The following is a 12,705-nucleotide window of genomic DNA, read 5'->3' on the forward strand; positions in this document are numbered from 1 at the left end:
GATTCAGAATCATATTTAAATTCATAGAGACAGAAAGCAGAATGGTGGTTTCCAGAGGCTAGGGAGAGGGAGGGAATGAGGAGTTATTGCTTAATGAGTACAGAGTTTCAGTTTATTTATTTATTTATTATTTATTTATTTACTTTTGGCTGCGTTGGGCCTTCATTGCTGTGCTCGGGCTTTCTCTAGTTGCGGCGAGCGAGGGCTACTCTTCGTTGCGGTGCACAGGCTTCTCACTGCAGAGGCTTCTCTTGTCGTGGAGCACGGGCTCTAGGCACGTGGGCTTCAGTAGTTGTGGCACGCAGACTCAGTAGTTGTGGCTTGCGGGCTCTAGAGCGCAGTAGTTGTGCACGCGGGCTTCAGTATTTGTGGCACACGGGCTTCAGTAGTTGTGGCACCCGGGCTTAGTTGCTCCGCGGCATGTGGGATCTTCCCGGACCAGGGCTCGAACCCGTGTCCCCTGCACTGGCAGGCAGATTCTTAACCACTGCGTCACCAGGGAAGTCCCCAGAGTTTCAGTTTTGCAAAATAAAAAAAGTTCTGAAGATAGATGGCTGTGCTGGCTGGGTAACAATATAAAAGTACTTAATCCACTGTGGCGTTACACGTAACAATGTACACTTAATGGTTTAAATGGTCAACTTTATGTTATGTGTATCTTACTATAATTAAAAACAGATAAATTTGTAAAAATTAACAGCATGAGTTTGATTTTCTTAAGCATTTCTATATTTGATTCTAAATCTTTCTGGGGCTAAAAAAATGCTTTTCTACTTAGGAAACTATTATCTCATCCCAAATGATCTTAGGTTACTTTCCCAAGAACATTTTGAGAGATACCTTCCCTTCCAGATGAAGTTGGGTGACAACCTGTGATACTGTTGGGACAGGAGGTCTAGAGCTGCAGAGACAGGACAGTTTTTATTCGGACCTTGACTGACAGGCTGAGCACCCTTGAACAGTCACAGCATCATGGACTCCAAAGCTTCAAGGAGGGGCTGATTGACCAAGGCCACGTCCAGATGTAAATCTTATCTCCATCCTCTCAGAGACTGTTCCATCACTGAAGTGGATTGTGCATTTCTTTGGTTTTTAATTTATTTATATGTTTTCCTGTTTAGCTCTAGACCATTGGATATGTTGGGATTCTGCATTATTTCTGCATCCTCGTGGCGTTATACCTTCCAAATACATCTCAGTGACCAATAATTGAATTCTGGGTCTCCTGGCTTTATCTAAGTCATGTCCAGTATCTAAGGAAGGTTGTTTTTTTTTTTCTGCCGTACTGGGAGGCATGTGGGATCTTAGTTCCCTGACTACGGATCGAACCCATGCCCCTTCTGTGGAAGCACAGAGTCTTAACCACTAGACCACCAGGGAAGTCCCTAAGTCACGTCCAGTACCTAAGAAGGCCCTTCCTGTGATATACAACCCCCTCCAGGTGGTGTTCTGGAAACATACCTTCAATCTTAGTCTTGAAGTGAGGGTATCCGTTGAGAATCTCCACCTGCTTCCTCCAGTCAAATTCATTCCGCCAGTAGGAGATGATTTTCTTCAGATAGTTGGAGTTGAAACCGTAGTGGAAGCGGCTGTCCTCCAAAGGTGGGGTTAAACGGACCTTGTCAATCCTCTGGTGTAAATCCTGGAGCAAAATGCAGGACCCCAAGTAGAGAAGGTGAATGAGGCAGAGCACAAGAGAAAGTTTGTTTCCAGAAGACAGTTCCAAACCCTGCAGCCACAAGACCCAAATATTATATATCTTATAACATTATTATATTATATAAAATGTATATTATATATTTTATATTATTATATCTTATATATTATATGTAATATATATTATATATTATCATATATATTAGTATAGTTAATATATATGATAATATATGATATCTAATATGTATTATATATTATAATTATATTAATATACATTATATATAATATGTATAGCAGAGGCAAAGCAAAGTTTCACCAGACAAGGTGAGGAGACTCCTGGTCTGCACACTCGCGCTCTGGGTTGTTAGGTTTATCCCAGAAGAAACCTCCGGGCTTCCCACAGCAGTGGCTGTTCCCCAAACATATGTTCTTCACTTTCGACTTCAGGTTTACTTCTCATCTTTCAGTTTTTAAATGTATGAACAATACGGATCTTTAATTTATCAAGGCTTATATACAGCAAGGGTTGGCAAACTTTTTTGTAAAGGGCCAGATCATAAATATCTTAGGCTTTTTGAGCTGCAGCTACTCCACTCTGCCCTTGTAGTGTGGAAACAGCCGTGGATGGTACATGGACAAATGGGCATGGCTGTGTTCCAGAAAAACTTTATTTATGGACACTGAAATTTGATGTCATGTGATTTCCACATGTCGCAAAGTATTATTCTTCTTTTGACTTTTTTCCAACCATTTAAAGATGTAAAAACTATTCTTAGCATGGGAGATGTACAAAAGCAGGTGGCAGACTACAGATAAAACAGATAATCAACAAGGACCTACTGTATAGCACAGGGAACTCTACTCAATATTCTGCAATAACCTATATGGGAAAAAAATCTGAAAAAAAAATGGATATATGTCTATGTATAACTGAATCACTTTGCTGTACACCTGAAACTAACACAACCTTGTAAATCAACTATACTCCGATATAAAATAAAAATTAAATTAAAAAAAAAAAAACAGGTGGCAGGATGGATTTGCTGACTCTGATAAGCAGCACTGAACGATACAGTATATCCTAACTCACTTAGGATAAAAATGACAGACCCAGAGAGAAGGTACAAGTCTCACGGGCAGGCGTGCATCAAGCTGAAAGAGCAGCCCCAGCTGGGGAAGTTCAAGTTGGTCCACGGAGCCTCTCAAGTGTTACCCTTCCCAGAGTGTCCTCCCAAGCACTGCAGTAACCTCCACACAGATTTTAGGAATGTCAGACGCTGAGCCTAGGAACCCACTAAAGGAGGTATCGACAGGGCTCAGCCTCTGTCCTCAATAGCGACACCTTGTCAAGTGCTACCAAGGGAGCCTCAGTCTGGTTTCTCTTGGGTACAGCTGTCTCTGCTCTTTTATCCTGTCCTCCTCAGTGCTCCCATGACTTTTTATGGGCACTTCTTACCGCATTTATCTCTATTAATCATTAACTTTTCTCTGTCCACATTTCTCAACTGCTGACTAGGAGCTCTTTGAGGGAAGGCTCTCCCTCTTCTTCCAAGCACCCAGCACAGGGCCTGCACACAGTAGGTGCTCCCACACCCACAAAATGAAAAAAGGATGAGTAGGGACATCCCAGGTCCCACCCACCCTCCTGGCCCTGCTCAAGCCTCGCTCTCAGATCAGCCCACCCCACGATCATGTCTATCCATCCTGATGCCAGCCCCGTGCAGAGGACGGGCATAGTCTTTGGAGTTAGACAGATCTGAGTTTAAACCCTCTGCTTATTATCTCGGTCACCTTGGGTCAGTTGCTTTGCCTCTCTGAGCTTCAGTTTCTGCATGACCGCAGGGACTGCATGTGACTACAAGGGGGCTGGCACACAGTAGGTGCCTGGCCACGGCTGGCCCTGTGCCAGGTTCTCTGTGCAGCAGCATTTATGTCACCACGGCCTTGCTTTTCACTCACGATCTCCACCCAGGCCCTGAGCCAACAAGCTCACTCCCAGGGCTTCAGGTGGGGCACCAAGGAGGAAAAAACAGCTGCTTTCTGTGACCCTTGGGTCCGGCTGGCACCCACTCGCCGGCCTGGGTACTGCTGGGCCTTGGGAAGGGGAAGGCGGAAACAGGGGAGGGAAGGAGCAGAAGGGATGGGTGGGCAGAGTGGGCGAGCCCAGTGGGAGAAGAGCAGGCGAAAAATACCCCCCCACCGAGAGGAACCACTTCCCAAGCCCCTCCGCATCCCAGCCCCAGCCTGAGTCCCAGCCCCAGAAGGGGCCTCCCCGCCCTCCCCTCTGCTCCCTCGCCTGGAAAGAGGTGCCTTACATTGATCTCCTCGTCTGACGTTTCCACCTTGAACGGGCGGATGCTCTCGTCCTCCCCAGCTGTGGGCCTCACCCCGGGCCCCCACCATCCATCTTCAAGTGGCAAAGTTTCCTCCTTGTCCTTGGAGACGAACCAGTAGATGACAAAGCCCAGCACTGAGGCGAGGAGTATTTCCAGCCACATGACTCCTGCAAGGGGGAAAGAATCCACCTTGACCTCTGGCCGGAAACACCAGATCCCCGACTTCTTTCCCACCCAACCCTCGACTTTAGGTACTTTTGACCTGAAAAAAATAATATAAGCATAGTATGGAAAAACTGGAAAACAACAGAAAAAGACACAAAAATCACCCATGATCCTACTGAGCTATGAAATTCATGAATCAAATTTGGAAAAGATGAAGCTGCGTTGGCTTCCGCACAGCCCTGGGTGGTGGGGCTGCGTTTCTGAGGCCTCATGGTTCTCTGAGGGGCCTCTGGCTCCAGACGCTTCGGAGAAGCTTCTCTCCACCCTCGTGACACCCTCCGCAACGGGAGGCGCAGGGGCTTCTCTGAGTGGTGGGCTCAGGAGAGGAGATGGGGCCATGCTTGCCCCTTGCTGGCTCTCTCTGAGGGGGGCCTGTCCTCAGGGTACACATAAGGGGTATGAGGGGAGGTCTGAAGAGCTGGGAGGCTAAGTTCATTCGGGGTGGGGGAGTGTTCAGTGGCCCAAACATGGCCACATATCTCAGCTGGCTGTCAACAGCTTTATTGAGATATAATTCATATACCATGTAATTCACTTGTTTAAGGTGTACAACCCGGTGGTTTTTAGTATATTCACAGATATGTGCAACCATGACCACAATTTTAGAACATTTTCATCACCACAAAGAGGAACCCTGTACCCTTTAGCTATCACCCCGCTTTGTCCCTCACACCACCCCAGGCCCCAAGCAACCACTAACCCACCTTCTGTCTCTATAGACTTGCCTATTACATTTCATATCAGCTCAGCTCTTTTAACCCTCATTTGTCTGATTCCCCTGCTTTTTTCTCAGAAGGGCAAGAAAGAAGAACTTAGTTCCTGCAAACCAGTACCAGGCTGGCCCAGCATTATCATCTAGCTCCTCATCTTGCACATTCCCAGGGAAGTAACCCCCCGGAGGTTCACATTCAGAGAAATGTGCGTGAATACGGGCACCGTCCTCGGGCCTGAGCCAGCAGAGGGTCTGCTGGACGCAGGCCAGTCAGGACCCAACCGGAGGAGAAAGCATGGATCTCAGGTGAGGCCTCAGCAGACCCGCTTCCCAGGCCCATCCAGACTCTCTCTTGGAAAGCTGGGGCAGGAGGAGGACGCTGCTAGCAAACCCACCCTAGGGTGCCCTCTATCTGCCACAGGGCTCTGCTGGGGGCTTGCTGAGGCTCTGAGGTTTGCTCCTGCCAAGAAAAGAAAACATGCACAGGCTTCTCCCACCTCCCACAGAGAGACGCTCTGTCCCTGCCAGGAAATCCTACCCCTTGAGAAGATGGAGAAAAGCCAGCTGCTAGTCTCTGTGGTATTGGAAGGCAGGACTAGGCTTAGGGATTGTGGGGCACTGGGGAGCATGTGGGAAAAGGCAGAAGGCAGAGAGCAGAGCTGCCCCCAGCAGCAGGAGCAGATGGACACAGTTCACCCGGTGGGAGGGTCACAACACAATAGTCTGGAGCTGGGAAGGCAAGGACCGTGTCTATCCTGGTCCCTGCCCTGACCCCAGTGCCCAGTATAATGCCTGCCCAGAAAGGCACTTTGCCAATATTTGTGAAATCAGCATATGCGGTAGAAGCAAATAAGATAAATTGTGCAGGATGTTGTCAAGCACAGAGAGGCCAAGAGCACGGCTGTCACTTCCTGCTGGGATATAAATGACCAACTTTCCCTTTTCTGCATAGAATTATCCCAGTGCTTTCACTTGTCCACATGAGCTCTGAGTTCTCACCCTTTGATCAGCTCCTTGGGAAGCAGCCAGGGAAGCAGAGCGGTGGAGTTCTGCACCCAGACACATGCTAGGGGCGCTACAGGCGCCACCCTTACTCCCCACTGCCTTTTTTTGTTTGTTTGTTTTTTAGTTATTTATTTTTGTTTGCATTGGATCTTCGTTGCTGCGCACGGGCTTTATCTAGTTGCGGCGAGCGGGGGCTACACTTTGTTGCAGTGAGCGGGCTTCTCATTGAGGTGGCTTCTCTTGCTCCGGAACATGGGCTCTAGGCACACGGGCTTCAGTAGTTGTGGCATGTGGGCTCAGTAGCTGTGGCGCACAGGCTTAGTTGCTCCGCGGCATGTGGGATCTTCCCGGACCAGGGATCGAACCCGTGTTCCCTGCATTGGCAGGCGGATTCTTAACCACTGCACCACCAGGGAAGCCCCCCCACTGCCTTTTAACAATTGCTGGGTTCTACCAACTTAGCAGATCCGATGTGTGTGCAGCGTAGTTATGTCCCCGGACTTGGACAGCAAACAGAACCACGAGAGAGAATGTTGAAATGATCAGTGTTCAAGCACTGCATCTAAACTCAGGGAACCAGGACAAGGGGCACCATGATGGGCCACGGCCCAGGGCAAAATAACAGATTCAAGGAGAAAGTTTAAAGTCCTTTCTCTTGCATCCTAATTAAGATAATAAGAATATTAGTCCTTGGTTCAAGGAGGGCGCTTTAGAGCCACTGATCTCAGATTACAAAGCAAGCTTTACTGCAGTGTGTTAATCTGCCACCTATTAACCGCCCTTTATTTAATAGCGGGTCCTAAATGCACACGAAGTAGGGCGCTCTAGGTTAGCCAGGTGTAACAGGCATTGACTGTCTGCAGGTGGGTTTTCCAGGGATATGATAAACCATGGCCCATGCAAATCCACCCACTAAGGAGTCAAAGTTCATTGAACTTGACTTTCCTTTTCACTTAAGGTAAGAATCAGAGCAGGCAAGGGACTTGCCCCAAATCGCATCTCACTTATGAGGATTAGAATTTGTAGTCAAAGCATTCATTCCCTGTCTGTCATTGGGCATGTTGCTCCTGCCAACCCCGCCCCCAGCCCTTCTTGTCTCCCTTCAGCATGTTTTCAGCCTCAAGCCTTCATACCTGTTCTTTGCGACCCTCAGAGCACAGGCGAGCCACGACTGCAGGCGGGCCGCGGCCGTCTACCCGAGTGGGTCTCTCAGGCCTGCACATTTTTTTTCCGAAAAATTAAATAATAATAAACAAGACCTTCCCCTTCCTGGTGCACAGGAGCTGCAGGTCCATGAAGAAGATCAGCGAGCTCCAAGAAGAGGCGGGGCCTCAGAGTCCGACCAATCAGAGTTCACGGGCCCCCTGCGTCCTTAGGTTTAACTCCGCCCCCACGCTCCCTGGTAGGGAGGGAGAGCCGAGGCGCCCACCCCCGGGGCGTGGAGAGTCTGGGCGTTCCGGGCGCCGGCGGGACGGCCACCAGGGTGCCGCGGCTATTCTCAGGCCTCCGGCCCTCCCTGGCCAGGACTGCTGGTTTACTTAGAGTATGAGGAAAGTGGAAGTTTGAGGCTCAGGAGAGAAGGCGCCGCTCTGCCTGCCCAGCTCCCTGCACAGTGCAGGCGAGGGCGTGGAGCTAGCTGGTGACTCTCCTCCCCAGGGCGGGCTCCTTGGGGCTGGGCTCCCCATCTCCCCCAATGGGGAGAAGCGCTGTTCACCGGGAAACCCAAGGCCAACTGGACTCTGGCTGCCACAGCCTGGGTTGGGAAGGCGGTAGCACTAGGCAGATGACACAGCCCTTACCTGCCTCCCCTCCCCCAAGGCCTCTCTAGGCCAGTTGGCACCTGAGAGGAAGAGTAGGGCTGCATCAGCCCAACCTCCCTGGGTCTGCCAGTTGCTAGGTTGGAACCACTGAACCTCCAGGCTAAAGAGGAACTCAGCAACGTGAGTTCACCCCCCTCACTTCATAGCTGGGGAAACTGAGGCCGGGGGTGGCCGTGACTCCCCCCAGGTCATGTGGCCAGGGAGCAACGCATCTGGAACAAAGGGAGAAAAGGACCACTGCCCTCCCTGCCCTCTATGGTAACTGCTCTAGGGCAGGGCTTCTCAATCTCAGCACAACTGACATTTTGGACCAGATAATTCTTTGTTATGAGGCCTGTCCTGTGCATTGTAGGGTGTTTAACAGCATCCCTGGCCTCTACCCAGTAATACCAGCTCCACCTCCTCCCCTACCCCCCCCACCCCCGCCACCCCCCGTGTGACAACCAAACATATCTCCAGATATGGCCGAGTGTTCCCTGGGAGGGAAATTGCCCTCAGTGCAGAACCCATGCTGCAGATCAGCGGTTCCAACTTCAGGATGTGTTAGAATCACCTGAGAAGCTGTTAAACGATTCAAGGGATCTGGGGTAAGGCCGGAGAATCTGCATTTCTAACTAGTTCCCAGGTAATGCTGCTGCTGGTGGTCCGGGGACCACACTTTGAGAACCCTTGCTCTAGACTGGATTATAAACTCTAAGAAGGCTGGCTATCTGTCTTGCTCCCCAAGGTATCCCAGTGAGCACTGAGCCCAGTTCTGGCAGATGCAGGAATCTCACCAACAGCTGTTTAATAAACACTTGGGCCTGACCGAGGTGGGAGGGACTGTGGCCCTTCTGTAGGATCAAGAAGCAAAGAGAAAATGCCATCTCCAAGGTAACAGGTGAGCAGACAATCCCAGAGCCTCTCTCCGCACACAGACTGGTAAGTTGGTCCCGTGCAGAAAGCTGGATTCCCCAAGCTGCCCTCCTGGTTGTAACCCTCAGGGGGAAGGGTGGACCCATGACTCCACATCCATGGTGTCCAAGATCCCAGTAGAAACTTGAAGAAAATGCTACAGTGCCAGGGGTCCTGCTGCCCCCCAGCCAGGCCTGTGAAAGTCTCAGCAGCCCAACTCTCACATTTTACCAACTCTCTTTTCCTAGGGAGGAGAAATTCCATAATCTGTCCTTCGCACAGCCTGCAAGCTACAGGCTAAACTCCTAGTCAGCCCCAGGAGGCACCCCGACTCTGGAGCCTGAAGCCATACAAAGCAGTTTCTCTGTCCCCCAAAAACAGACCTCCAAATCCTGGGACAACCCTCCATTTTCCCTATCAGAACCCTGCTCTTCCTTCCTCAGGAGTCAGCAAAATCTCTTGTCCGTGAGCCGCCCTTGCCCCCATGGCAGTGTATTTATGCTCGCCCCTGAACTCTCACCCCAGTGGGCTCAAGGTCTGAGGGTAACAGGTATCTTAGGGAGGGCTTCCTCGGACACTGCTGTGAGCAGTTTGTATCATCTGACCCATTAATCCTCACAACAGTCCCACTTTACAGATGAGAAAACCAAGGTTGTGTAACTTGTCTGAGATCACAGCCAGTAAAGGGGGTGGGGTTGGAGGGGAAATGTGGCAGGATTCTAATGCAGACAGCCAGACCCACAACCCACCCTTCCCCAGACCACCTCTATTCCTTATGCTTTGTTACTTGGGGAGGATTTTTCTGTACGATGAAACTGTGTGCTTCTCAAAGGCAGGGATTCTGTCCTTTTCAGCCCCAAATCCCCACCATGCCTTGTTTGTAACAGGAGGCCGATAAACCACAGAACTGAATACTGTAATAGCCAAGCCCGTTGTGACAAAGAGAGCAGGGCGGAGGCTCAGGGAGACCACATGGCTCTGCTCAAGGTCACCGGGGGTTATGAGCTAGCTCAGGCCTGCTTGGGGCAGGGGGACTGCTGAGAGCTTGTAAGGAAGCTGGGAGACGCTGCCGTGCTGTCCAAGTCACCTTCCTTGCAGGCGTCTTTCCTATCTTCCCCTGACCCCTCCGCCCCCTCCAGCTAGAATGCGATCTTCTGTTTCTTCGGTCTTCCCCTTGGCTCCAAGCACGGGGCTCTGCCCACAGAGGCGCTCAGTGTCAGCGCAGGCACACACTTGAAGCTGCAGGGCTGGGGTGGCTGGTGGGCGTCAGTCCTACCACTGGACTCAGGTAAGACGTTGACCTTTAAGATGGAAGGGTATGTGGAGGGTCCCCTCAAAATTGGAACTGAGGTAACAGTGCTAGAGAGAAACTAGGATGAATCAAAATGTAACAGGAGACTTTCATACAGTCACTCTGGAAGACTGTTTGGCAGAATCTACTAAAACTGGGCAGATACAAACGCTGTGACTCAGCAATTCATTCCTAGGTATAGATCCAACGAAGATGTGTCCACGTGTTTACCAAAAGTCACAAACGAGAATGTCCGTAACAGCACGATCCAATCCGATCTGTAGAAGCCAAAAACTAGAAACAATCCAGATGTCCTTCCACCACAGATGATGGTCTCTTGACACAAGGGAACACCATACAATGAGAACAGACAATCTGTTAACTACACACAGTGACAGGGATCAATCCCACAAACAGTGCTGGGCCAAAGATGCCAGACACAAAAGAGCACACACCGCCTGACTCTACTTACATAAAGGACAAAGACAAGCTAAACGAATCTATAGTAAGAGACTTGAGAATAGCGCTTTCCTTTGGTATGGGGGCTGGAGCTCAAGCGCTATTTTTTAAACTCCCCAGTGAATACAGTGCGCAGACAGGGGACAAGTCCGTATGTAGCCCAGAAAAGAGAGGCCTCAAGAGCAAGACTTGGGCATGTGCCTCAACAATGCAGGGGTGCGCTGAGCAGTCACGAGTGTGGGGTGGCCACGGTCACAGGCCTCCCCATAAGCCTGTATGCTGCCCCTCAACTGTGGCACCCCACCCGGGCTCTGGTTCTCTACTCAGTGAGAACTACTGACTCAGAAGTCAGCCGCAGGTAAGCCTGATTGCTGGAGGAGGGTGGGACATTAGAGGGCAGACCTAGTCACTGGGCCCCCAGGAACAAGGTGTCACCCCGTCCTGCCATACATCAAGGAAATGCAAACACCCTGTGAGTTTGGGGAAGCCTGGTGGCCCACTTGGGTGTTCCCATTTGAACAGCCAGCCTGGCTTTCCTGGAGAACCCCCATTCCATGAGACATCGCCCCACCAACAGCAACTTGGACTACCTTTGATTTTAAGAACCGGGAACGTTTTGGAGTTTACAGTAAAGGATCTTCTAGCTTGCTTCCCTGTTTGAGTAGTTCAAAGCCCAGCTCTGGGCTTCCCTGGTGGCGCAGTGGTTGAGAATCTGCCTGCTAATGCAGGGGACACAGGTTCGAGCCCTGGTCTGGGAAGATCCCACATGCCGCGGAGCAACTAGGCCCGTGAGCCACAACTACTGAGCCTGCGTGTCTGGAGCCTGTGCTCCGCAACAAGAGAGGCCGCGATAGTGAGAGGCCCGTGCACCGCGATGAAGAGTGGCCCCCACTTGCCACAACTAGAGAAAGCCCTCACACAGAAACGAAGACCCAACACAGCCAAAAATAAATAATAGATAATAAATAATTTTTTTTAAAAAAGAAACACATCTCTACATAGCCATGGATCAAAGAAAAAGTTATGATATGAGAAAATATTTAAAAAAAAAAAAAAAGCCCAGCTCTGCCATTTACCAGCTGAGGGGCTTTGGACAAGTTACCAAACTGCTCTGACCATCTGTGGCCTCCTCTGTAAAATGGGGATAACGCTGACCTCACAGGCTCAAAACAGGTACGCTACCAACGTGTGTTCCTTCCCCTTCCCCCAAAGCCTTTATTACTGTGCAGAATCTTCATGGAGGAAGAGACCCCAGAGGACCCCTATCCCTATTAGATGACTTAGGTATAAGCAGGCTGGGAGCAGGAAAGTGCATGGCGTGGGCATCTGCTGGCCTCCCCATGTGCCCTCACCAAGGACGGACTTGAAGGATAAGGAAAGCACAAGGCCACATACATCTTGGCTACCAGTGTTTTGCAGTACGTGTACCTGGGTAGTCCCCACTCTTCTGAGAAGTTACATTCTCAGCGTTAGAGAGCAGAATTCTGTTTACTAAGCCTTCCCGTTTCCAAGGAAAGCTATATTTATCTCTTCTGTGTGGTCCGCTCCTGCTGGTGTAGAAAATATTCTATCTACGTCAAAACATCAATATTTAGGAGACACCATGAAAAATTCAGAAGTAATACAATGCAAAACAAGAGTGCCTGCGTTATTATGCTAGCACCTGAAACTGGAGGTTAATTCATCTACTCCAAAAGTTCAGAAAATATATTTTATCTGATTAAGTTGTTGTTTTGTTTTGTTTTGTTTGTAATGCACTTTTCCAGAATACTGGCAAAATACTTTGCTGAGGGAATTGGAGAGCGGGGAGTAGCCTTTCAGAATGAAAGCATTTTTTTCTTGGAGCCACAGTACCCTTCCTTAAAAAATGATTAGTTTGTCTAGTAAGGAAAATGCAGTTTTTGTTGTAAACTAGCCTAAGTTTTTTAAAGACACAGTAACTGGAGGACAGTGGTCATTTAGTTCTAAAATGTTGAGCTTAGAGGTAAATCTGAGCAGCAGTTGACTACTCTGATAAGAAATGGGATTATATGAAGTTTAAGTCAAGTCCCCACATTCTATATTGAAGCTTTGAGCATGCACTTCTGAAACCTGGGAAAAAATTAGGAATTAGTTCAAGTTGAAGAAGTCAGTTGTGCAATATGGTGACCTTTACCCTTAAAAGATGCAAATAGAGCAATTTATTATTTTACTTTTCTTTTGTCTTTCTGGGTCTTACTCGCAAAGGACAATTTTAAATATAGGAGATCAAGTAAAAGGGGTGCTTAGTTCTCTAAGATTGCTAAAAGGAAACCCAGTCTAATAATT

The 12,705-nt window shown here is 49.3% G+C and overlaps 1 protein-coding gene across 2 annotated transcripts in view; it reads right to left on the reverse strand.

The window, feature by feature from the left end:
* Positions 1-12,705, reverse strand: part of EPHX1 (epoxide hydrolase 1) — a 40,453-nt gene that overhangs the window by 15,667 nt on the left and 12,081 nt on the right. For both annotated transcript variants that reach the window (XM_059941611.1, XM_059941607.1), the window contains 2 exons: positions 3,972-4,159; positions 1,462-1,642 (listed from right to left, as the gene is read on the reverse strand). In XM_059941611.1, coding sequence (XP_059797594.1) covers positions 1,462-1,642; positions 3,972-4,154 — 364 coding nt within the window. In that variant the 5' untranslated portion in view covers positions 4,155-4,159. The remainder of the gene's footprint in view (positions 1-1,461; positions 1,643-3,971; positions 4,160-12,705) is intronic.

This window comes from Balaenoptera ricei, chromosome 1, assembly GCF_028023285.1.
Source record: "Balaenoptera ricei isolate mBalRic1 chromosome 1, mBalRic1.hap2, whole genome shotgun sequence".
NCBI lineage: Eukaryota > Metazoa > Chordata > Mammalia > Artiodactyla > Balaenopteridae > Balaenoptera > Balaenoptera ricei.